The 25116-nt window shown below is 52.7% G+C and overlaps 8 protein-coding genes across 8 annotated transcripts; 3 read left to right on the plus strand and 5 right to left on the minus strand.

Moving 5' to 3' along the window:
- Positions 1-184: 184 nt before the first annotated feature.
- On the minus strand, positions 185-4363 carry atg11 (autophagy protein ATG11; the record flags this gene model as incomplete). The annotated part of the gene is made up of 3 exons (XM_040941729.1): positions 185-3943; positions 4019-4130; positions 4296-4363. 3 exons carry the CDS (start codon positions 4361-4363, stop codon positions 185-187), a joined length of 3939 nt encoding a protein of 1312 aa, XP_040796759.1.
- A 416-nt stretch (positions 4364-4779) lies between these two features.
- BO72DRAFT_480741 (centromere protein H) lies at positions 4780-6050 on the plus strand. Its single transcript, XM_040947647.1, has 3 exons — positions 4780-5082; positions 5179-5350; positions 5443-6050. The coding sequence occupies exons 1-3, from the start codon at positions 4905-4907 to the stop codon at positions 5810-5812; spliced, it is 720 nt and encodes a 239-aa protein (XP_040796760.1). The 5' UTR covers positions 4780-4904; the 3' UTR covers positions 5813-6050.
- Positions 6051-9587: 3537 nt separating this feature from the next.
- nhp6 (high-mobility group nucleosome-binding protein) lies at positions 9588-10062 on the plus strand (the record flags this gene model as incomplete). The annotated part of the gene is made up of 4 exons (XM_040947125.1): positions 9588-9648; positions 9700-9795; positions 9854-9975; positions 10030-10062. 4 exons carry the CDS (start codon positions 9588-9590, stop codon positions 10060-10062), a joined length of 312 nt encoding a protein of 103 aa, XP_040796761.1.
- Positions 10063-12539: 2477 nt separating this feature from the next.
- Positions 12540-14511, plus strand: BO72DRAFT_388682 (uncharacterized protein; the record flags this gene model as incomplete). The annotated part of the gene is made up of 8 exons (XM_040941730.1): positions 12540-12955; positions 13024-13449; positions 13498-13575; positions 13629-13861; positions 13912-14029; positions 14083-14187; positions 14237-14415; positions 14465-14511. The coding sequence occupies 8 exons, from the start codon at positions 12540-12542 to the stop codon at positions 14509-14511; spliced, it is 1602 nt and encodes a 533-aa protein (XP_040796762.1).
- Positions 14512-14536: 25 nt separating this feature from the next.
- BO72DRAFT_414057 (CCDC174 family protein) lies at positions 14537-16126 on the minus strand. Its single transcript, XM_040942527.1, has one exon. It carries the CDS (start codon positions 15939-15941, stop codon positions 14790-14792), a length of 1152 nt encoding a protein of 383 aa, XP_040796763.1. The 5' UTR covers positions 15942-16126; the 3' UTR covers positions 14537-14789.
- A 516-nt stretch (positions 16127-16642) lies between these two features.
- Positions 16643-18340, minus strand: BO72DRAFT_472179 (heme-dependent oxidative N-demethylase family protein; the record flags this gene model as incomplete). Its single annotated transcript, XM_040947126.1, has 4 exons — positions 16643-16873; positions 16984-17804; positions 18031-18175; positions 18230-18340. 4 exons carry the CDS (start codon positions 18338-18340, stop codon positions 16643-16645), a joined length of 1308 nt encoding a protein of 435 aa, XP_040796764.1.
- Positions 18341-18637: 297 nt separating this feature from the next.
- BO72DRAFT_259753 (uncharacterized protein) lies at positions 18638-19515 on the minus strand. Its single transcript, XM_040940112.1, has 2 exons — positions 19326-19515; positions 18638-19222 (listed from the first exon to the last, which is right to left on the minus strand). The coding sequence occupies exons 1-2, from the start codon at positions 19389-19391 to the stop codon at positions 18935-18937; spliced, it is 354 nt and encodes a 117-aa protein (XP_040796765.1). The 5' UTR covers positions 19392-19515; the 3' UTR covers positions 18638-18934.
- A 702-nt stretch (positions 19516-20217) lies between these two features.
- On the minus strand, positions 20218-23271 carry BO72DRAFT_519835 (putative DUF221 domain protein; the record flags this gene model as incomplete). The annotated part of the gene is made up of 3 exons (XM_040949704.1): positions 20218-22518; positions 22581-23129; positions 23191-23271. 3 exons carry the CDS (start codon positions 23269-23271, stop codon positions 20296-20298), a joined length of 2853 nt encoding a protein of 950 aa, XP_040796766.1. The 3' UTR covers positions 20218-20295.
- Positions 23272-25116: the final 1845 nt, after the last annotated feature.

Genomic DNA, 25116 nt, shown 5'->3' on the forward strand with positions numbered 1-25116 from the left:
CCGGCGTATGAATGGACGAGACGTCGACATCCTCCAGCCGCACCGACGAGGAGGAACTTCTAGCGCCAGGGATGAACGGCGGCTGTGGACGGAATGAAGTATTGGGGATCTGGCCCGCACCCTGTTGCATTTCGTCAGCTCCCAACCAACCAACCCACCGCAGATGAATTTACTATCTCCTGCTCTATGGATCCTGGAGTGGGTTGCGGCGAACCTCGTCGGCATTAGACGGTGCCTCCCGTGGTCGTGAGCTAGCAGCCACAGCAGCAGGTGCATCATCCTCAGCCTGCCGGGCCAGATCTACGGTGGATTCATTGCCGCGCTGTGACGGTGTCGAGGGTGCCTTTTTCGAATTGGAGCTGTTCCGCCGACTATCAAGGCTTTTGGATAGAGTCTTGGCGACATCCCCGCCGGCGGAGGTGCGCTTCAGACGAATGCTGCCCTTGGCGTCGACGTGCGCTGGCGCAACGGTGCTCTTCCCAAGGCCTGGCGTCGCGGGAGCTCCAGGCTTCTCCTCTGTAGCATCGAGAAGGTACCAACGAAGACCATCTGAGAGTTCGAAAGGATTCTCATCATCGAAGGAAGTGCCGTCGCTGACTTCGGTGATAGATCTTCGGTCAGGATTGGCGCCATTCAGCGATTTGGAGAGGTCCACAACTCGTTCTTCAATCTTGGCGATGCGAGCGAGCAGCCAGTCTCGAGTCTGAAGTTTGTGCGCGTCTTGCTCACGTAGGAAATAGTGCGGTGCGCCGACATTGAACGCCGCCCAAGACCGAATTGCTTGGTTCCTCGTCGGCAGGAATAGAGCGAGATCGCCTTCCTTGAAAGACCGATATGCAATCTTGTCGTGAGCTTCACTTTGCACCCGGTGATATTTGTCGCGATACCCGCGAGCCTCCTTCTGCCACTTCCGGGCGAGGGTCTCAATGTCCTTGACGCGCTTGACGACGGCATCGCCAAAAATGTCCACATCAAATTGATACAAGCACTCTATGAAAGCCATAAACCTATCGGTCTCTTCCTCTTTGGTTTCGGCGTGCATCCAAGTTAGGAGACTCGCGTCTGGCTTCACAGAGACCACTCCGGACTGGCTAAGACTTTCACCCGTGACAGACATGATATTGACTTTGGAAGATCTTTGCACAACAATGTTTCCGTCTTGCCGGATAATGGTAAACCCAAGTTGCTCGAGCATGCGTTCCAGCTTCTCAACCTGCGCGAAAAGCTGCTTAGAAAGCTGCTGGGATCTAAGCCCGCATGTTTCTGACCGTACCGTAGCCCGTTGCTCGGCTTCTGATATCGCCTCCACCTTCTTTCTCCAGGTCGTGACCTCTTCTTCCGACTGGCGAGCTAGGGTCTCGACCTCGGCCAATCGTTGAGAGAGGTTGGTGAGCTTTCGTTCTTCCTGCGTGACTCGCTCTCGGAGAGCATCAGAGCCATTTTCACCGGCGGCAAACTGGGTTTGAAGTGCAATGAGTTTTGATCGCTCGTCTTCCAGCTCAGAATTGACGATCTCTAGCTTGGATTTTTCTTGTGCCAGCTCTTCACGAACGCGAGACAGATCCGCTTCCCGTGCGTCTGCACGCTTTCGCAACTCTTCGGTGTCCACCTCCATCTGGTTCAGGCGCTCTTCAAGCTCTTTATACTCTGCTGCAGCCTGCAGAGCATTCTCTTCTGCATTCTTTGCATGGATAGAGAGTCCTTCAGAAAGCACCTCGATTGCCTTGGTAATGTCCATGGATTTGGCTGGGACAGAGCCGCCGGGAGATAGATTCATAAAAGCAGCTTGTAGAGAGCTAAGGTTTTCTTTTTCCAGCTTCTCATTGTCTGCAATTATGTTCTGTAACTCAGTTAAACGGAGACCAAGATCATTGGCCACGTCCTTATCAGATTCCATCTGCTTTAATAGTTCAGTGGCTTTGCGCGATTCCTCTTCGGCGCGAGCGTGAGCCTCTTGCAACTCGACTTCAAGCTGGTGAATACGCTCATCAGTGTCCTGTTTTTCGTGCTCGCGACTATCCAGATGCCTATCCAGCTCTTCTTCGACCTCCTCGGTACGTATCTTCAGCCGTTTTAGTTCGCCTTCGAGGTATCTTCGCTCATCGTCAAATTCACGCTGTCGGGCTTCGAGATTGCCAATTAGATCTTTCTTCGTCGACTGCTCTTCTTGAATTTTATCAGTGTTCGATTGACGTTCCGCATGCGCTTCCTTCTGCAGCCGCTGTACCGTGTCCCGTTCTGCTGCCAACTCCGCTTCCAGATGCACTATACGCTGAACGAGCGCTTTTTCCTCGGGTGACTGGTTGGAAGACATCCGTCGCGAGGACACAGATGACCGCCTCGACAACGTATCAGGGTGAGGCGACGCAGGCGAGCTGGGAAAGTCTAGGGAGAAGTTTCCGCTAGAAGGTCGACTCATGTGACTCTGGCGATGCAGGAGGTCTTCCAACTTCCTGATGCGACTCTCGGAGCCTTTCAGCCTCTCCTCAAGTTTTCCCTTTTCGTCTCTCAGGCTCCGAACCATGTCATCGCTGCGCAGCAAGAGGGAGCTTCGACTGAGATCAAAGAGACTGCCTTGTTTAAAAGCCTTGGATCTGCGGCGCTGTAATCGGGTAGGGGCATCCAACTCTTTGTAAAGCTGGCTAAGTTCCTGTACCAATTGGGCCATGCCAGTCTTCGATTTCAGCTCCTCGATGTATGACTCAATCTCCTTTCTGCTGACAACTGGCCATTCGTACTCCTGACCTCGAAGGTTGACTTCAATACCAGGCGTTGAGGTGTCCGAAGTCGATAAAAACTCCCCCATATTCTTCATCCACTTCTTCCGTCGCCGCTGCTCCTCCTCGCGAAAGACTGACATCTCTTCCGCTAGGGTCAATGAATCGTTTTTCATCTTGTCGCTGAACTCACGACGCCGCGCCGCCTCAATCAATACTGAGCCGTAGATCATGGGCATGTGGAACACGGAGTAAATAATGTCGAATGCGTCGCTTCGAAAATTGAGGTTGTTGATCTGAGTCTGCACATCAGCCAGCCGGGACTCGATCGACGAGATGAGCCGCATATGACTAGAAGCCGCTTTGATAGCGGCGTTATTCCGATGAACAGCTTCTTCCAGGCCAGTCTGGATTTCGCTACTGATGTCCAGCAGCGATGGGAGTAGATCTTTCGTGTGACTGAGCGCGAGTCTAGATATATTCGCCAGCGCCTTTTGATTATTGGATAGAGCCAGGACATGTTCGTAGTCGGATTGGATCTTCTTAGAGATAGTTTCAACTTCCTGCAGCAGACCATCCACACCATCAACGCCGGCAGGGAGAGCATCATCCACAAGATGTTGTGTATCTGCTGCGATTGTACCAACGTTTTTCTCAATATTGCTAACCTCCTGTGCAAAACGCGACGACTCCTCCGGTGCTTCCGAGCCAGCTCTCTGCACTTCTTCCACATCCACATAGTTGCGTAGAGTTCCCATCAACTGATCTTCACGCTTTGTGGGCGTCGACGGACGTCCTAGAAAGTTGAAATCCTTCTGAGCCGGAATGGTTTCCAACGATGCAAGGGCCTTCCTCCAACCATCCAACGCGGCATGTTGATCCTTCAACAACCCGTTCGCCCATGTCTGCGCTTCCTGGAAGCGATGCTCCAAGGTCCCCACGTGAGTCTTGAGGTTTTCGAGAGCTACGCCGGCCGCTCGGTTGATGATATCTGTGCGCTCATTGTGTTCATGAATCTGTTTATCCACGGTGGCGCAGCGCTCCGTGAGACTCAGGGCCCAGTCCTTTCTGGCACTATAAAGAGACTTCCATGCTTGTAGATCGTTCTGGTTCGTCAAGGTATCGGGAGGGTTCTCGGGAGTCAGTGGCTGTGGTGGAGGCAGTTCCGGAAGCTCGAAAGTGGTTGGCTCGCTGACATAGCGTCTATCATACACAAATATCTCGGTCTATCGATCAAGAAAATCAACACAAGTACAAGTAGTATTCATTTTCCATTGTGGCTGCTGAAACTGTATGCGTACCTCCGTGGCAAGTGTTTGGGCCTTGACATTCTTTCCCCGGGCAGTCATCAAGATCTGCCTTTGGGAGGGAATCGATGTGTTGCGAGTGATCCATGTTCGCAGTGCATCCGGGCTGAATCATGGTTTCGATAGCATCAGCTCACTGTCATATTATCGGAGCCACTCCACGGCATAAGGGACTGGAAGTCCAAGGCTGACAGTCGAGCATCCAAAAGGCGGTGATGGTTGGAGATGAGGAAGGAAGCCGGGGTAAAAGGTGGCAGAGACGATAACTTACGAGGCCAAAGACACCGGATCAGCGAGAAAATGCTCACCAGTGTGAGCTATGTAGATGTGCAAAGACATCACCTCCTCACCAGGTGAGCAGCGGAGAGAGAAGCTGGTCGAGAACGTATTCGAGGGGGGGAAGTTCAAGGGAAGGAATGCGGGAAGGGAGAAGATAAGGAAGAAGATGGAGAAGACGAGGAAGAAGACAGACGGAGCAGTAAATGAATTCCTTGTCAGTCCGTCTGACCGTTGTCGGTAGTCAAGCAAAGCAGCCAGACATACATAATAACAACCTGAAATGGTATAACTAACTAACGGAGCTAACCAAATAATCTCAGAAGCTCACTTGGTGTACATGAGTAGCTCTACACAGTACTCCGTACACATTTGACAAGGTGCCCCGGGACCGCCCACCGCACGGCCGGGAACTCCACCGCCCTTAAACCCAGCAGCATCTGGACGCTCGTCGATCTCCAACTAGACTTTCCACCCCCCCCTAATTTCGAAGGGTGAGCGAGACGAACGCTGCAAAAGAGAACAAGAAGTTTGGAACAAGTATACTACTGTAAATCCCACGAGAGCCTTTTCTCCGACTTGACTTGCCACGAGGTCTTATTCCATGACTTCTGCGAACCTTCGTTCCCTCCCTCACCTGGGCCCAGGTGAACTGGCCCTGTTAAATCTTGCGACCGATGACCCACGCGATACGGTATTGTTGTCGGACAAGGAGGCTTTGATCCTGCAGCTCTATCACCAGATCCAGGAACAGCAACTAGAAAAGGCACTACTAGAGCAAGGTATGTATACACGCATGAATCGTCCCTTTCTCTCCTTCCTTTCTTCGATTCTTTCCTTATTATCTGTGCTATTCATGCCTATTGATGTTTCCACAGACACGGAATTGCTCTCGGGTGACAATGCGGAAGAGGAACTAGCCAAAGCAGAACGTGAGCTGCTGGAGGCGAGAGCCACCTACACAGTCAGAAGGAAGGCTGTGGGAACCGTTATTATGACTGATCCTGCCCTAAAAGCTGTTCATCTGAAGGCCACCACTCCAGCTGAAAGGTATGTTTTTCTCCCTTCGATATGGTCTTCTATGCTTCGCCAGTCCTAGCCTTCCATGTGTTGACCTTCCTGCCTCCGCTAACAAACAATAGGGCCCTTCATCGGCTAATCAACCGTCGCGATGTGCTGTCCACAGTACATGAGAATTTGAATGCCATGCATACGGCGTCGCTCCAAAAGCTTACTGGGTTGGAGGTAGAGAATCTACAGCTCCACCAGAAAAATCAAGAACTGGTCCGCGAGCTACTGTCCCTCACAGAGGATGATGAATCCTGGAGGGAGTATCTTGATGACCCGGAGCTCAAATCACAGCTAGAGCAATTGGAGGCAGATCACCGCAGAAGCAAAGCGAGATGGGAGGTCATGAAGAGCATCGCCAGCGCTATAGTTGTTGGGAGCGAAGTGAACTGGGCCGAAGACGAAACGCTCACCGCCCTGGTTCTAGATGAGTCTGACGAATAATGTACTATAACTACGAAGAAGAGTAGACTGGTTTTTCTGGCGTTTACTCGGGTCAGGCGTTATGGGTGGAAAGGATTATACCCTTGATGAATGGTGGATCGACAATCGAACAGTGCCAGGTGACGGGTTATTTGGGGTTCCATGGCTGCGAGCAATTGGGGTCCGCTCCGCACGATAGCCATCAATTAATAAGAATTGGCAGGAAGATCTTAGAGAAGTCTGACGAAGTTGCAATGCTCGACCTAACTATTGGGGCTGAGAAAAAAAGGGCGCGAAGACTGAACTGGGTGGTGTGACCCACGTGACATCATGGCCCACCGGCCGAAGGCAAAGAAGCTACTAAGCCTTCGTCATACGGTGGGTGGGCTAGTTAGCCAATGCTTTGTGGTGGCAGCAGCAGCAACTTAAGGCTTGAATAAGGATGGGTAAGCAAACGGTGACCCCAAGCCGATAAAGTGAGGGAGCCCTTGCAGTAGACAAGAAACAAAGGGCAAAAGGGAACTGACAGCTGGGTTGGCGGTAAGTTAGCAGTCACAGCTGCAGGTAAAGCAAAACGCCGCCAAAAACTGGCCAGCCTACGGAGTAGAAGTCTTGCATGTGAGCTGAGGAGATTTGCTTAGAGGAAGGGTGGGTGGAGGGAAGACAGAGAAAGATCTGAGCAAACCAGAAGAGAGCCCGGCGTTTCCACCTAGAACGGTAGAACCAAGCAACGGAGTCAATGACCCCTCACTATGGATTGAGAATTACTGAGAGGGCAGGGCGCAGCTGCCCCGATTACAATACACACATTCAGGTATTGTTAGACGTCGTTGGGAAGGTTGTACATAGTACGCGGATCCAGTATTTTGCCGATACTGTAAGTTTTCAATGGGTGTTGTTTGCAGTGCGGAATGCGGTGGCATTTGCACCGGTACTGTACAGGACGTCGCTGGAAGGTCTTCCTCTCTCCGAGGTCTATGCAACCCTCAAGATAGATCACTGCAACCCACTGATATTTGTTTTTTTTTTTTTCTTTTTTTTGGGGGTAGCGACAACAACCACCAATATTACCACAGGCTATTAGTGAGCAAGCTTAGGGGTTTTTGCCATATGACCGAGAAAGTCGTACAATCAGGGACCTTAACCCATTATAAGGAAGAGAAAGAGGAGTCCGTATGCTGCACTGTACGCTCAGGCTCCGCCTATTCCAAGCTTGCTGGTGCGAGAAAGGAGATTCTCTAAATATACAGGAATCTCTTGCAGGACTTCACCAATCTTAGTAGGATGTAACTGACCTGACTGAGTAGCAGCAGCAGCACTGGTCTTGGTCTGAAAACCGGACACAGAGCAATAGATGATCACCAAGTATGAGTGGTTTGTGACTGGTACAATAGCCAACGGAAGGAAAGTTGGCACTAATACTTGAAATAGGAGATTCCAATCAATAATACTTACATAGTAGGCGTACTTGTGTAGTAACTCCGTCTCCCTGGACTCTGTCTCCCTGGAATTGGCAGGAAGATTTTTATGATTAATTTAGTTAACAATAGTGCTCCTGTTATGACCTCTACATCACAGTCGCAGTACTCATTCCGCCGTTCATTGGAAGAAGCGGCCTACCCTCGAACAGGAGCATTTCTTAGTGCCACTAGACTCTGATACCACCTCCAGCACAGCAATGGGCCAGCCATCGTCCTCGTCTCAGTCAAAGGCATATTCATCGGCCTATAGAAGGTCAATTGTGCAAGGAGCGCTGTAGGGTATCCACATCATACGACTTCTATATAGCGCTTGGTCCATGTAGAGTAGATACATCAAGCATCAGAATGCCTTTGAGGCAGTTTTTTTCCGGGTAAATAGCACAATAATAATACTGCTAGTGATATCCAGGGCCGGCACCAGTTGAGTTGACAAAATCTGGACTACTCTCGATAACTTAGCGCTAGTGAATTGAACGCGGGAGATGGGTGAGAGCTGCGCGCGAAGAGCATCCTCGTCTAGTACTCTGCAGGGCTAGATCTTACCCTGAGGGAGGCAGGCACAGGATTTATGGCAGGATAACGCGGAGAATTATCGACGCGGATGTGATCTCTTGATTGAGATCGCGCCAGCTCGGCCGTGGTTCCTTCCACCGAGGTACAGTACAAAAGACAGCCCAGGTCATTCATGTCTTTGTGCAGAGGTCAGTTACAAACAGATCGAAATGGCCCAATAATGCAGCTGCCTATGTATATGTGAACATCCTTTCAAAGAGATGGAAGCCCAACATATTTAATTAATAGCTATTCAGAGACGCGCCTTCGCAGATCCTCCCCAGAATAGATGTACCGACGAAGGAACTTCCTTCAATGGCGCGGCATTTGGGGGCAGTCGCCGGCGCGCAGTGTGGAAGTACGACTGAGCGCTGCCAGAATAGTAGCAGTTGTTCCCTGAGCGCCTGCCCCGGATGTACGATACTCACTGTACTGCCCCGGTAGCTTCCAGCTTGCAGTATGGTAACTTGCCCGTTACTATTGAAGTGGTAACTATCGGATACAGCATGGAGCGACCTCTCTTTCCATCGTGTTACGGCTATGTATTTTACCCAAGGTCAATTACCCACCCCATAGTGGCGCACAATGGGGTATGAGCAGTGTACGGTATTAGATCATACTGGGGGTAACGGTGGAGCTGCATCAGGTGCAATGCTCAGCACCCACCTTTTTTTTCTTCAGTCGGCAACTGAAGCATGGATTGGACCATGGGAGTGGGAGTCATTTAGATTTGCTGAAAGGAGCACTGCAACCCCGAAGGATAGACCACTCAAGTTGCCCAGACAAAGCGTGAAAGGTCAGCCAGAATGTCGCAGCGGAGAATCGCAGGAGGGGGGAGGAGAAGAAAATGACAAGACATGACGGGTATGGAACCATACGGACCATTCTCCAGCAATCAACCAGCCAGTCGCAGCCGGCAGAGAGCGGTTGCTGTGCTGCCCACTTCCCCCCTTCCCAAGAGTGAGTGAGGGTGAGGTAGGAAGAGTAGGTAGGTAATGGCCCGCCCGCCTTCCCGTCTCTCTCCCTCTCTCTCTCTTTTCCTACTACTACTACTCTCCCCTCTCTCCCTCCCTCTCTCACACTCACTCCCTCACTCACCACTCACTCACTCACTCTACCTGCTCTCCTCCCATACAATTCTCTCTCCCCATACAAAAAGTACTGCATATAACCGCATCGGTAGGTTCCATATCAACATTCCGCCTTTCGAGCACTGTTTCTTCAACACCAACACAAATTGATTTTCTTTCTCAATCCCGTTTTCTTCCATCCTGATTGCTTTTTCAAATCATCATTTCCCTTGGTTTTCCCTCCGCAGTTGCGCGATCTCGCTGTCGCGCCCTCTGCAACAGCACTCTTATAGTTCCTAACAGCCCTGATCTACCCCCAAGCTCTTTTAATTCCCCCACAGTCTTTTCTTGCCAATTCTGTTTCCTTGTCGTTCGCCTTCTGCCTGACTTGGTTGTCAGGTAAGTCACTGTTCTGCGCGACTTGCCCTCTTGGTGTCGTTTGGCTTGCGACCGCGATCGTTCTTGTTTGGGCGCGCACAAACCACGGGTTGACGCAACACTTCCCTCCACCTTCTAGCTTACGCTCTCTGCAATTCCCCTCCTTACTTGTCTGGTTCTCTCTTTCCGCCGTTCTGTTTGCATCAAGTCATCTGTCTGGCACCTCTCTGCTGTCCTTGCGAGCCTTTCATCCGCCAAGTTCAACAGTCCCCAACTTCCAGGCTAATTTTCACGTCTGCAGACTTCATTTTCAAAATGCCCAAGGAGAAGGCTACTCGCAAGACCAAGGGTCGTGGTGTTGAGCGTAAGAAGAAGGGTAAGGATCCACCTCTTCATCGATAATGCTGTGGCTGACTTGTTGCTCTAGACCCCAATGCTCCCAAGCGTGGTCTCTCCGCCTACATGTTCTTCGCCAACGACAACCGCGAGAAGGTTCGCGAGGAGAACCCTGGTATCTCCTTCGGTACGTACTGCTTGCGATCTACGCGATGGCATGCACCCTGTCGCTAACAGTCCTCTAGGTCAGGTTGGTAAGATGCTCGGAGAGCGGTGGAAGGCCCTGAGCGATTCGGAGCGCCGCCCCTACGAGGATAAGGCTGCTGCCGACAAGAAGCGTTACGAAGACGAGAAGGCCAGCTACAACGTAAGTTGTCATGAACTCCGTATGCTCTGAAATATATTAACCGTGTTGGTGTAGGCTGCCGCCGAAGAGGATGAGGAGTCCTCTTAAAGCTCCCCAATCCCCTAGGTCTTATTGCGTGGACCCAACGGCGTTTGTGTCTTTTCTCGTGTGACGTGTATTTGTGGCTTTCTATATTCTATTATCTATTCAACGGCTTCTGGTACGGATGACGGTGGTTGTTTCCTCTCCTTGCTTTTCTGTTCATGAAGGATATCAATGGGAAATGTTTACTGTACGGACTGGCGGCTTTCGGACACATTTGACTTGAATAAGGGAGTCCCGGCGCTGAATTTCAGAGCTGTAAGGAAACCTGATTTGAGCGTCTATGATGAAATATCGAAATGAAGCTGCAGAAAGTGTGAGGCCAGCAAAGACTGCTGTATAATAGCTTAATCAACCGCATCCTCACCTGAGCAACTCTAGATCCCGTCCCCTTTTCTCTAATGTTTTTTGTTTTCGATCAGTCTACTGATGAATGAGAATTCCTGTGAGGTTATGTAAGGATATAAATCCAGATCTAGTACGTAGAGTGCTTCCATGGGGGGGGCTCTGATAATTCTGGAAGGACTTTCCTTGCAGGGGTTGGCCCAAGCTCCCGGCGGTGACGCGGAGCGACAGCTTGTTTACGTGTTCGACGCGTCCAGTTCTCCGATAAGCCCGGGGGGCGTAGAGCCTTGGAGCCTTGGAGCCTGAATTAACTTTGTGCCTCAGGCCAATTAAAACAATGGCATGTGTCATATGGATGTTGTGAACGAGTCATCTCAATCAAAAAGTGCTAGTCAACTTATGGCTCACAGTCAAGTCTTCATATACTTAGTGGATGCTTGGCCAGGAGTATTTTCATGTACATCTGCCCAAAGCTACGGCATATCAGGTCAAGGATATATGTGCCTGACACGGGCGTTTGCCAGAGATAACTTCAATATAGTCAGTCCTATGCAGTACATACTTCGCTAACTACAACCACACTTGCCACCACTTGTTCTGCTTGAGAGTATATTGTATAGCTTTTCCTTGATTCATTTTAGCTGCTAATGTTATCTTCGAAACATAGTCGATAAAACCATCATTCTTGGTATTATTCATAACTGCTACGCAAATAGTAGCTATTGACAGTCACGCCTGTCTGATGCGAGTGACATCAGGCAATTATTAAGGATGAGCTCCCCAATATCGATCTGCTTGACAGCACCGTTGGAAGTTCAGGATGCAGTGCAATGAAGCCGTCGGCCCCAAACTTTAACAACGATTAGATTTCCGAGTCTTCTTCCTCGAGGATCCCGTGACTGCCAGGGTTCTCGGAGTCTCTCTCTCTCTCTCTCCTCTTTCCTAGTAAGGTTTCTGTTTCCCCTCATCTGCAAGTCAGACAGACAGACAGACAGACACTAATTACTACCGTGGTTAATTGAGTTGCTCCGGCGAATTTTCCTTGTTCACCAAGTACTCTGTACTATGTCAGTCATGGCCAATATGACATACAGACAGACCGAGCAGTATCCTCGGCACTGTTTGCTGCAAAGGGTATGAAGGCACTCCTTGTCATCTCTTGCATCAAAAACTCCCATCGCCTGTGCTCGTATCACCACAACCCCCCACCCAGGATAAAGTCACACCACGGCCTTCTCCTTGTCTACCTCCTCGATTTTTCCCCTCCACCATCGCTCCATCCCGCCATGCATTTCCACCGCCCGTTATTGGCTTTTGCCCGTCGCCGCCGCATGAACACGTCAATAGTGCCCCCCCCCCTCTCTCCCCTCGAGGTTGGAGGCACGTTACTATCGTTAAACAAGACAGACACAATCAATTTGTCGGTCTCGGGCTTCTTCTTCTGACCCTCTGGCTTCTGGCTTCTGGCTTCTGGCTCCAGTGCCGGTCTGTCCGTCCGACAGAGAGCCGCAAACTAACTACCTACCTAGTAACTATGGGCTGCTGCCATTCCGTCCGGCAACAAACTAGACTGAACTTAGCCCCACCCGCGGGTGATTCTTGTTCTGCATTCCTTCCTTTGTGCGGGTGATCGAGATCAAAACCCTGTCTGGCTTGAATTTGACCCTCTCTCTCTCTCGCCTTCCTGTGTGTTTACGCGCTGGTGCTGGTGCTGGTGCCTTCTGCGTGTGGTGCAAGTTGCACCTTTGCCTGGTCAATCCTTGGGGCGAGACTCCAATCCATTCATCTATTCCCTATGGTCTGCGTCCATCTATCTGTTCGGTGAGACTCCAGCCGACATGCATCCTAGGGACGATCCCACCGATAAGAGGTTCTCTTTCTGACTCCAGCATTGCAGTCTACTGAGTTGTCTCCCACTGCCCCTCTCCTGGTGTATCTACTACCCTATCACGTAATTCTCCTGGGACCCCGTTGATCTCCCTTACTGCGATCTCCATATAAATTCGTCAAGCAGCTATAGTGAGCCGCGTGTGTCTGTCTGGTGGGAGTCTATCTCCTCCTTGTCTCTCGACCTCAACCATACAACGAAAGATCCCCATAAGCATACATGCAGGGCCTTACCATAGGTGACCATCACTATGGCTCTGCGTACATCTGCCGACAATGCAGAGGACGTGGCCGCTGGCTTTCGTCTTTTCCGCGACCCCCTGCCGGAGCATGCAACGGAGATCACCAGCCTGATCGCCGATCTCTATGCAATTAGCACCTCCCTCAAGAATCTCGAAGACTTGGCCCGCAATCGCAACTACCGGCGCAACCTGCACGCCGTCCAGCTTGACCTAGAACTGGTTCGGGCAAGCTTGAAGTATACGCTCGAAGATGTTGTCGACTTCTTCGGAGACCTGGAGGCGCGGAGAGGCTCCAGCCGGGAGGTCTACAAACGGACATGGGTTGACCTCTGTACTTTCTTCCGGGAGGAGTCGCACGACTCACTGTCTACCCGTCTAGCCAAGTATAAGGCCTTTCTGTCCGATTTGGAGGCTCTAATGAAGGGGTTCGTTACTCCACGTGGCTCTCGCCGGAAATGCAGGTCAATTGACAAATGCGTCTGTAATCATGTAGTAATGCACCCGATGATCGACTGATGTCCTCTCTGCGACACAATCTCAAAGGTTTGTTGGGGCAGCAGGAATCCCAGGTTGCGTCGCACTTGGGCTCCCTGTCTCTGAGTTCCCCCTCGTCGAGCAGCAGCAGTAGCAGCAGCAACACCAGTGGCGAACCCGGCAGTCCGGTCAGTGATCGCAGACCCCGCACCCGACGATCCTACGAGCGAGCTCGTCCGTCTCACCTAGGGCCCCAGTCGCCCACCTCCGCTTCATCTGGCACCTTCTCGGATATCCCTCCCTCGGCTCCAGATGCACCGGGCTCGCCTTCCACTACGACTGCCACGAGCCAATCGACCATTTCCAGTGTACTTGGCGAGCATTGGGCGAGACGGGTGTTCCTAGATGATCACCCGCAAACGCCTATCCCCTATATTGGCGAAAGGTCAATACAATAGCTTCAGTAGTGCAGACATCCGCTAACAGGCTGCAGCTCCAAGTGTCTGGGTGAACCCAAGTCCAATCCGAAAGCATGGCTGGACGGCGAGGGATTCGAGGAGCTGTTACAGTTGTGAGTTGCACATGCGCCTGATATTGGTCGGTGGAAAGACTGACGGACGGTAGAGCATTCAATAGCGAGACCGATCTCAGAGTATGCTTCTATTTACGAGATGAAGACCATCGTGCACGCATTGTGTGCAAAGCACGCCGTTCTGCGCGGTCGAACGAATATTTCATCCTGCCACTGAATATGCTGGAGATCGTCCGTGTGGGATCCTGTCTACAGTTGTGCCGGCGCCGTCGTGGGGGCAGCGAACTGGTTCTGTGGGCCAACCTCAAATTCAGCACCATCGAGCGTACGTGCGATAAGTGGGTGTTCTACTGGGCTCTACTAACGCAAAAGCAGAGATGGTGATTTTCTTCTGCACCTTTTTGGCACTTCGATCGCAAGATTCCGGGCGTCCTGTGGCTGTGGAGAGTATCCGCGATTACGAGCTGGCGCAAGAGGAAGAACTCTTTGGAGGGTAAGGTCACCCCTGTCCAGTGGACGGCGATAGGCGATAACCGAGCCAGCCAGACAAATTGTGGACGACGACTTCCTCCATGCATTGCGTGTTTACCGGGACGAGGTGTCCGGCGCTGTACGGCTCCAGGCATCGGTCCACAAGGGGGAGTTGAAGCGGTAAGTCTCAACGAATTGTGCCATACGGCCGTCTGGCTGAATGATCTAGATCCCCCGTCTGGACGGCTTTTATCACAGACCACATCGGGACTCGCGGCTGGATTCGCCGTACTGAGCCTAAGGTTGTGGTGTTGAAGGAGATACGCCGGAGTATCTTCACGTTCCCTGATTATACACCCCCTCAGACAACTCGAGGAGAGCATGTCCTGAAATTCACCCATCGTTCGGGTACGTACTAGCGATCATTTCATGTGTAGAAGAAACTAACTCTGGTTAGATGCGCAAGGCTTTTATGAGACTATGACTGAGCTCGCGCGTGGATGACACATTTACTGCCAAAAGAAAAATGAACACGATTGATGACTGATGATTGATGACCACTAAGAGTTAATCCGGAGGTTTCCTGTTTGTTGTCGGAATGACCGTGATGGTGGCATATGCTATATATACATAAGCTGGTCTCAGACCAGGCAATGATACCCCTTGATTACTCCGTGGACCTGGATTCTTTTAATGTCATGAATGATTAAGAGTTCGATGGGTATCTCTAGAGAAGCAAACACGCAACGCCAGCACGAATGCGAAATTTGGGTGGAAGTAATTCATACCACGCCGACGTCGCCCAACCCGGCCAGGAACATCTCGGCGCGCCTCTTGGACCTCAACTCGTCGACCTTGACGCGCCTCTCGCTCCTCGCCTCCTCCCTCCTCGCGCGCCGCTGCTGCTTCTCCTCCCTCTCCCTCTGCGTCTCCTCCCTCGCGGCGCGCAGCTCCTCCATCTGCCGCCTCCTAGTTTCCTCATCCCTGGCGAAGGCATAGAACCCGGTGCCGCGGTTCCTGACCTCGGCCTCGGCATCGTAATGGGTCTCCTCCGGCGGGGTCACCGAGCGATCCCGGCGTTTCGCCAGGTAGGCCATGTGCGCCGCGACGTTCGCATCCGGGTTGAACGCCTCGCTCTGCACGGTCTCCCCATATATGAGGTTCTCCGGCCGACGGGGCCGCCACCTCTCCCCGGCCTCGTGACGGCCATCTTCCTCCTCCTCCAGCTGCTGCTTCTTCACTCTGGCCGCCTCCGCCGCCTCAGCCCTGGTCCCGCGCCTGGTCCGCCCCAATTCATCCTCGTAGGAGACAATCGACGCATCATCCCTATCCCTTCCCTCCCCCTCCTCCCCCTCCTCACCCTCCTCATCAGAACGAGAATGCATATCCGCCCACTTCCGATCAAAATCCACCAACCCCTCCCTCTCCCTCCGCCTCAACCTCCTCAAATACCTCTCCCCTTTCCCCTCCCCTGCCCTATCACCACCATCACCCTCCGACTCAGAATCACTCCCACCAAGATACAACCCCCTCCTCAAATCCTCATACACCCTGGCCTTCTCCTGCATCCGCCGCTTCGACCGCTGCAGCACCGCCTCGTCCACCCGTCCCCCCAGATCCCGGGTCCGCTGGTGCACCTGCGCAGTTCCACCGGAGAGTGTCGTCATCGCATCGCTCTCGTCCACCACAAGATCCTGCGCCGCGCGCTTCTGCGCCCCGCGGTTCGGGCGGGCGAACAACCCCTCGGAAGCGTCTTTGGATTTGGAGGGGCGGGGGCGGCCGGTTGACGTGGACGTCGAAGAACCCGGATCCCGGGCGGCGATGAGGTTGGACAGGGTGGTTGTGAAGGCTAGGGTTGAGGAGGAGGGGGCGGCTGGCTGAGAGGAGGTTTGCTTTTTGCGTGGCGGGTGGCCGTAGAGGTTTTGGTTGGACATTTTTGTTTCCTCTTCGGTTTCGGGGGGGTGGGAATTTGGTGTTATCGTGGTGGTGAGTTGTATGCTTGGTGGTTGGTGGTTATGTTGGTCGAAAATAGAGGGTAGGAAGGTAAGCCTGGAGGTAACTTGGAAGCAATGTTGAGGGCCGGCCGCGGTGTGGATAGTAAGGATACTATCCGATAAGACCTACCTGCAGTTGACTAGGTAGTCTAAGTCGCGAAGGTGCTTGGGTCTCGGCGGAGTGCACTATTCCTAATTGAGCGGGAATTTTCTGCCACCGCTAAAACCTACCACTCTGCCCCACCTTTTTTCGGGGCCTGTTCATGGCCGAAATCTGGATTCCGGCCGCGAGGTCGCGAGCGTTCTGCCGCTCTAGGCGGTGGAGCTATAGTACATTCTCATTGACCGCTCTCCGCGGCAGAACGGTGGCGACCTCCTCGCAGGCCGCAGCAGCGATTTCGGCCATGAACAGGCCCCGGAAAAAAGTGGGGCAGAGTGGTAGGTTTTGGCGGTGGCAGAAAATGGTCCCAGGTGCCTCGGTTCCCCATTCATGAGGAAGTGTGTAATGCTCGGTTTTTATGTATACTAACGCTGCAGAAGGGCATTCATGACAGACAGTATCTGCTTATCCGAGCGACGAATAAGCTCTATGCTTTATACTCTCCAAAAAGTCTAGTATGGGTTCTAGCATGTAGACTGTGTCACCCCCGCAGATATGCCTTGACTGCCTCCCCCCAGACCGCCCCCCTCTTATACCACCACATCTCCGGCACACTGCCCCCCTTCAACCCATCGATCGCCTGCGCCAGCTCCTCGCCTAATCCTTCCTCCTTGACCGTCCGGACCGGGTAAGTATACGTATGGAAGGTGAACACCAGCGCCTTGGTCTCGGGCAGACGATGGAGCGTCTGGCGCTCGCAGCGCAGGAAGGTCTACAACCGAGGTTAGCAGCACATCTCATGCCCGGATAACACAACACAACACAACAAAAGACAACGAGAGCCGACATTCGGTAGGAAAGGGGTGAATGCACAGAACATACATCATCAACATTCAACTCATCCGATCCCATCACCCCATCATCCTTCCCGCCCTTTTCCCCACCATCATTCGTAGTATCTCCATGAATGCCCCCGAACGCAGCAAATAGCTCCGTCCCCGTCGTCACACTCCAATTCACCCGCTGCACGAACCGCCCGACCTCCAGCCTGGCAAAGAATCGGTCCATACTCTTCTCCAGCTTCTCCTTGTACCGCGGCACCGGGTCGTGGATGGCGGAGAGCGTGCGGCCGAGTTTCTCCCGCGTGTCGAATCCCGCCGGGTAGAAGGTCGTGTACGCTTGCAGGGTGTATTCGTCTTCCTCCGCCTTTTTCTCTTCATCACCATACGGTGGACCCACCTGCGAGGTAGGCAGTAGGATCAGGAAGTCCTCGTCCACGACCGTTCCCAGCGTGGTAAGAGCTTCGCGGGCGGAGGTGGGGCATTTGGTCGGGATGGAATGATTGGTGATTCTGTTGAGGAGGTATTTCGGTTTCTTCTCGGTCGTCGCCGTCGGTTCGGCTAGACCACCCTCCTCTTTTTCGTCACTCGTGCTGCTTTCTGGGCCTAGACTGCTGCTGCTGCTGCTAGCAGAGTCAATCAAATCAAAGACTCCCGGATACCTGGTGGGGAGGTATACGCCGAGAACAAACTCGTAGAGCTCGCGGACGGCAGAGTGGGCGAGGCTGCCCTCTGTTTCGGCGGTGGGTCCGATGCCGATCACGACGGAAGGGTATTTCGATAGCAGGGACTGGCGGTAGGCGAGTCGGGATCTGTAGGTCTTGTCGATTGGGATGAGGGTGGAGATGTCGAGGTTCGAGAGGGCTGATTTGTCGGGGGTGGGTTAGTTTGTCGTATCATGATGGGGAATGAGGTTGGTCTTGGGTTAATGACAACAACAACGGGCCATAGGGGATATAGTCCATTATAGATCAGGAGGGTGCATTGAAGCGAGGCGTAGAGCGTCCCTAAGACACTGCCCTGTGCAACAGGAATGGGCGACGAACGAGGACAGAGAAAGATTTGCACGGGGAGACTCGGAGCTCCATACCCATTGTGAGATGATACTTCGCCTTGAAAGGTCGGAACTGCAGTGGCTCGGTGGTCTCCCAGTCGAAGGAGTGGAGAGGCTCAATGGGCGGGTACCCAGCTTTCTCTGCTTCCGAGATGACATTGTCAATGGAGTTTGGCTGGCCCTGGGCAATCTTCAGTCAGTTCCAATCTCACGGTACATGATCAGAGAGACATACTCGGATGAATCGTCCAAAGAGCCAGAGGGTGAGTACAAGGAAGACGATTGGGAAGGGATTCCGCTCGACGTATAGTATGCTGGCATCAACGGTTGATGTGAGAAGGTCCATTGTCCGACCTCTTGGGTATACTAGTATTTCTGGTAAAACGGGCTGAAAGAGGAGGAAGAATTGAGGAGCCTGGAGAGATGTAGGAGCGGTGCGAGTAGAGTGCACTGCAGTACTTCGATAGAAGACTTCCACGTTATCATGCGGCAGCCCAGATAGTACTGGCACCAGTACCTTATCCTCTCATGAATGGCATACTATCGCGGGCTGCCATTGGTGGGGATCCCCGCTGTATGCTGATTGCTCAACCGGCCGATAGTACCTTAGTCACGATAGCAACTTGGCACCTGATGATTTAGATGAGGACAAATTGATATACGCAGAAATCAGAGTACATACAGGGTATCAATATACACAGACGAATTTCAAACATGTCGCCAGTCACTTGGTCCATACATGCAGACCTCCCGCCAACTACCACCTGAGCACAGGCACTGCATCCATCCACCCTTCCCTTCCACGCGGTAGCCAATCGGCAGTCAGAGTATTCATCCAAGGCAGCATCAATCCAAAATTCGACAAGACTAAAGGAAAATAGCCTCACCGGGAGGCGAGCAGAGCTCTCTCAACACAGAAGCGGGGAGACGCCAAATGCGCTCAGGTGTCCTCGTCTCCCTCATACCTCCCCCCTCTGCTTCGTAATTTCTCCACGCTTGCAATCCCCCCATCTCCGATGTCATTGACTAGGGCCCCCGTCCCCAGCCCCAGGGCCCTGGGCTGCCCATCCGGCCTCTCATTCAAGCTCGGGGCTCGCGGTCGCTGCTTACCCCGCGCTCGTCCGCCGATGAGGGGGAATTCATATTTCACCATCCGCCAAATGTACAGACAGATGTCGAAGACCAGTAATGTAGCCCAAGGGAGTATAGTGACAAAGCCGAGGAATATCTATGGTGTGACCAATCGACCGTTAGTGGTAAGCTTGAAAGGAAAAGCGGTAAGCAAGGAGAGGGAGGGGATGGGGGGGGGGGGGGGGGGGCGTGAGACGGACAAAGACTCGCACAAGCCAATTTTCAATATAGAGAAAGTCGGACGGAAGAAGTGAGTACCATGCCATGGTGGTGTATGTCAAGGCTTGGAGATTATTATGGGTAGGGATATGGGTTGTTGTAGAAGAAAGGGAGAGACGCGGAAGGTAATGGAAGGTGGTGTATTGTTCGTTTCAGTCGATTGGTGGTGGTGGGATTGCTAGAAGTCCGGCGAGCATCGGTGTGGGTACGGCACGAGTTGGCAAACAGGTACAGCAGTCGCCAGGACTTGTCCGCTGGCTGTGGATTATATATTCCCTGTTGTGTTGACTGGGGTATGGCGAAGCTGTTTGTATTCGATCACAGGGAATCCGACGGCACCCGGAGTCCGGCTCGGCACTTAGGAGTGGTGGGTGCAAGCAGCAAGGTACGTGGGCCGATGGTCAGTTGTTGCAGGAGAAGTCGGTCGGGCAGTCACGGAGCTACCTTGACTGGAGATGAACAACCACATTGCAGCCCCGTGAAGCAATCGAAGCTGGTTGGTATGAGAGAGGAGAGAGGGGAAGTTGATGACGGATGATGGACGAAGCGTGAGGGCCGATGAGCTGCGGGTCTGGCCATTAATTGGTCAGCACCCTCGGTACCTGAGGACTCAGCGGCCTTCCAAGTTCCTTTCAGGCATAGTACGAGTAGTTCCATGCACTTAGTAGGCTATTTGTTATTACTGTTATTGAACCAAAACACATCTCGTCCACTTTTGCATGTGATCCGGAAATCCGTATTTACGCACAAATCTTCTAATCATGTATATATGTACAGCTCTTGCTCAAATGTTTAAACAAAAACAAAATAGTCGTGGGCACGTTGCTTCCGCTACTCCTGCCTCCTCGCAAGAGGAAGCCCAAAAATCCCATCCCAAAATCTAATGTATCAACGATCTGGTAATCGTTGTCGCTGCAAAACAATAAAAAAAATCATATCTGCACACAGCGCCTAGTGTGGCATTCGGTAGTGCTCATACGAGGTGAAAGTGGGATCATCCTGCTCGACAGGACCGTAACCTCTCGTCCGCCAGCGGTCCAATGGCGTGGCCATCTCCGGAACTGCCGGCTGTTGTGCTTGAGCAAGCAGCTCCGTCTCACTCTCGTTACGCTGATGATAGAGTCCGCTGCCTCCTATGGGTGCGGGAACACGGAAGGCAGGATGGATGTGGTCGTAGGCGGTCGGATCGTAGCTATCGTGCGGTTTCAACCCGGAGAGCGACGGCACCGATGGGGTCGGAGACGAGGCGCGCGAAGAGGTGGGCGACCACTCACCCAATGCACTCCGGGGCGTATGCGAGCGTTCGGTAAACACATCGTCCGGACGACCATAGATACCGCCGCCAAACTCGTCCCTGAAATCCGGCCGGTCCTTGTAATAGGAGAAGTCCAGGTGATTTTCGGGGACGACTTCGAAAGGCGCCGGGCCCGTGGCGTCCATCATAGATTTTCCCGGGTGAGCCGTCGACATGGCATCCATGGCAATGTCTGAGTATTCACCCTCGGCGTCGGCAGTTCCCAGACGACCGCTGTAGATACGCTTCAGCGCTTCCGCAGCCCGGGCGTGCACCATCGGGGTGATGAGGGGCTTGTAAAGGGCGGGATGGCCGAACTTTGCGTTTAGCCGCTCAGATGCCTTCTTGTTCGGCTTGCTGACTGCCAGGGCCTCGGCATCCGTGAGGTTCGCGCGGTTGTAGTAGGTGATGTCAGAATCGAACTTCCTCATACAATAATACTTGAAGCCGAGCATCATGAACGGCAGCGGAACCACACAATAAACCATGGTCCAAGTACCCTTGGCTTTAGCCACAAAGGCAATGACGATGTTGGACAAGATGACCGCAAAAACCATGCGATTGAACAGAACGCGCCAGAATTGACCGCCAGACTCGGTCTTGGTCACAAACACATACATCAGCATGTACTTCTTCATCATTGCATCCAGCCCAAAGTAGAGCGCGGTGACGGGTAGCACAATGGGCTGTAGTGTCGCAAAGCAAAGCGCGACGGTAGCGTAGAAGAGGAAGTAGTTGTAATACATGGCATACTCGAAAGATGGTGGAGCCGTCCACTCAATAGCCTGGCGAGGGGTAGGCGAGAGGAACGTCTTGGAGAACCATACCCAGAAGACAGTAACCAACTGAACCAGATCAATGGTGGCACCCAGGTTTCGCTGCAATAAATAGGTCACCCAGAAGGGAGACACGTTACACAGGGCACTCACGATCTTCTCATAGAACTGTCCATCCTGGATGGCTTTCCAAGCGTTGTTGTCGGTCTTCTGGGCATCGATGACAGCGGAGACGAATGTCCAGGCGGCAGCGAATAGGGAATAAACGATAAGGTTGTTGAATACAAAGAACGAGTAAAGCCGGCCAAGCACATGACGCTCGCGAGAGGTCTTAGTGACGTCGCCCGCCCGAATTGCCAGCCGTCGGAAGATGACGGGTAGAACGAGGTAGACAAGGGATGTGATGGCGGGAGACAAGATACCCTGAACTGCGGCCCAGACCTTGGGATTGGCATCGAGCGATGTCTGGAATGCGGGCCACACTAGACCCAGGTTCGACAAGTTGGACAGAAAGATGGCAATCAATCCGTTAGGAACAATGTACACGAATGTCAAGAGCGACACCCAGATCGCATTGAGGAATCGTTTCCACCTCCGTGCGCCCTTGGACAGAGGGAGGTTCTCCCAGATCAGATCGTCCGGGCGAGTGGCCAGGGCGATGGTCGTGCCTTGAGGGTGCTTGTTGCGTGCGTTGTATGCCACAGCGTGCGCATGCTCGATCATATCCCAGCTGACGAAGCCAAAAGGCATGGCGTTGCGTCTATCTATAGAAGACCGAACATGTCGGATCTCTTCTTCCAATCGCTGAATACGACTTGTCAAGTAATCAATGGCATCCACCTTGCCGCTCGGGTGCTCACTTCTATCTTTCCGGTGCGGGGTCATGGTCGGGCGATTGGGCGGGAGTCGATCGGGTCGCTTGAGATACTTGGCCAGCACAGATTCGAGTTGTCGCACCGTTTCGTCGTGTTCCTTGATCAGACGGGGTAGATCCTTCACGTTACGGCCAATGGCGGCTCGAGGGAGGGCAGCTGTCGGGTTGACTTCGTCCGTCAAACGCAGAACGCCTTCGTCCGAACGTGCTGACGGTGGGATATCGGTGATCTATTGTATAACGTGGTTAGTGGGTTTGTCAGTGAGAGCTGACTCGCGGGACCTTCACACACCATCAGTGTACGCGCATGGAGACTGCGCTGATAATCGGCACTCTGGAAGTATTTTCTGCGCAAAGACAAAACACCCTTGTAGTTCCGCCACAAGAAGAAGACCACGATGATATCGAACAGCCAGGCGCAAACAACCTGACCCCAGATAGCGTCAGTGCTGACATAGAGCGGGGTCATCGTCGCAAAGGCGCCGAACTGGGAGACGGTGTTGCCTTGGCTCTGCGTGAGGTTCAAAGGAATCATGACACCGCAACCGATGATGCTCAGGAAGATGAAGATGTTCCGGCACATTTTGGCAAATCGGATAAACATGGTGGCATCGAGCCCGACACAGTCGACTAAATCGGGCTCTTTGGTGCGCACCACGGGCTTGAGCCAGGCAAAGAAGCTCTTTCCCACCGGTGGCGGGGTATGTCTTTTGTCCGCATGCTTGACTTTGGGCGCGTAGACGAGGGAGTGACGAGGTCTGAAGAGCGAGAATAGGAGGGCAAGGAGGACGCTGAAGGCGGCGGAGGTGGCCAACGAGGCCCAGACGGCGTTGATTTGAAACTGTTGTGCTTCTTAGTTATGCATTGAGGGAAAGCGGTTGTATGGGGCAAGCAGAACATACGGCGGATTTGAAAGGGTTCTGGATGAGTTTGAGAAATTGATCCGTGGAATCGTCGCGCCGCCAGAGAGCGCTAGACTGCATGGTGTTTATTGAAGCCGAGGCGGCATCGACGGAGCGAAGCCAAGGCAGAGGAGAGATAGGTGGCGGAGTGAGCGAGCGCGCGACAAGGAAGGATAAAAAGAAGCGAACGACTGTTGAACGGCAATCGACAGGAGGAGTGCAAGTGAGTGAGGCGAAGAATGTGAAACCGAACCAGGAAAATCAGAGATGGGCGTGGGAAGGCGAACAAGAGGAGAGAGAAAGATAATCAGCGATGATGGAGAAGTGGATTCGCGTTTGGAGGCGGGTCTCGACCACCACCACTAGTCACCCTCTAGTCTAGCGGTTGACAATCTGCTCTGAACGACAACGCTGCTGAGGGATGGGTTTCTCGTGGATTTGATTTGCAATCCAGTGGAGGATTGAACCTTGACTTCCTGGGGGAAATGGGGAGGGAACAAACGAGCGTCAAGAATGGGCCGGACTGGACTCTCCCTTGACGTACCTCCAGTACGTATCAATAAATTCCACTTCTGACAGTCGGAGGTCGAGATGCGCACTGCATACGTTGACTGAGTGGAGCCGGATGAGTGTTTCTCACTGGTACTAGTAATGTGTTAGAACTTAGCTAGCACTAGAAGTGGTGGTACATGTACACTTGCAGTCTAAAGAGTACCTAGTCTCCGTACTGTGCAGAGTACTTGTTTCTCCTGGAAATCAAATTGAAAGGAGTCAATGCACTATGTATGTTATCTATCATATTGTTTCTTCCTCCTCGTTCCTCCCGGACTGCACGCTTTGTTTACCCGCCCGACGTGGTTCAGCGTCTCAGACGGATCCAAGTGAGCCCTCAGGGCGACCCAAAAAAGCAGCCAAAGAAGAAAAATGAAAACCAAACAACGAGAGTAACTCCACTGGGGTTTCTATGGTTGGATGAGGATGCAAGAGATGGTCGGGCTATTATCCTGGTGGACCAACCAATGCGGGCCTAGGGTAGCATGTCTCAGACCCTCGGGTCCCCCGGTACGCAAAACTCGGTTTGACTGACCACGACCGGTACATTCGAAACCATCGGCAGCCTGGAGAGCCACGCTCAACCCTTCTTTCAGCCACTCCTTACCGTACCCATACTAACCTATGTACCACAGTGGTGTGGCTGGTGTGCACCCCATTGTGGCACACCGCAATGAAATGTCGAGAAGAAAAAAGACTCGGGGTCCAATCGAAGTCGGGTCTTGCTGTCAATTGCCGGCAAATGGAGTCATCTGCTTCTATTCTGGGTCACGGCAGTCAAGCCACAGGACCCTTCTAACGGCCTGATCGGATGACTACTTTGCCTACAGTAACTAGGTAATGTTTTCACTCGGGCGAGGATCATGATGAAAACACTAAAGTTGAGTTTGGGCCAGCTCCGCTCCATCCCAACAGATCATGGCATTGACTTGTGCTATGATGTCGATAGCACGCTTCTTACCATCTTCGTACGCGAGTAATCTCTTGACGGCCGGAACCCCGCATCTGCTCCGGTCAACACGATCTCTCAATCCGCAAGTATAGACTGAACTCCGATGCATCACCCGGTCTTTCCTGCACACCGCGAGAATCTACCCCGATGCCATTGCCCCATCCGTGGAGTCTGCGGGTATGGTCTCCATTTGGGTCATATCTGCGGTCTGTACGGAATCATGGGAGGGAACATAGGTTGTCACGCAGTTGTTCGCATCCCGGTGACCTTACCCGACTTGCAGAGAGGCACGTGTTGTTTGCATCTGCACCTCGACTAAGTTACTTACAGGCCCTTACACTCTGAATGTCCTGGGCTTGGAGCTTCCCTGAACTGGAATTGAGTGGGAGGTGATCAATCTTCTCAGCACGGGACAAACACTG

The sequence above is a fragment of the Aspergillus fijiensis genome (genome assembly GCF_003184825.1).
Source record: "Aspergillus fijiensis CBS 313.89 unplaced genomic scaffold BO72scaffold_69, whole genome shotgun sequence".
NCBI lineage: Eukaryota > Fungi > Ascomycota > Eurotiomycetes > Eurotiales > Aspergillaceae > Aspergillus > Aspergillus fijiensis.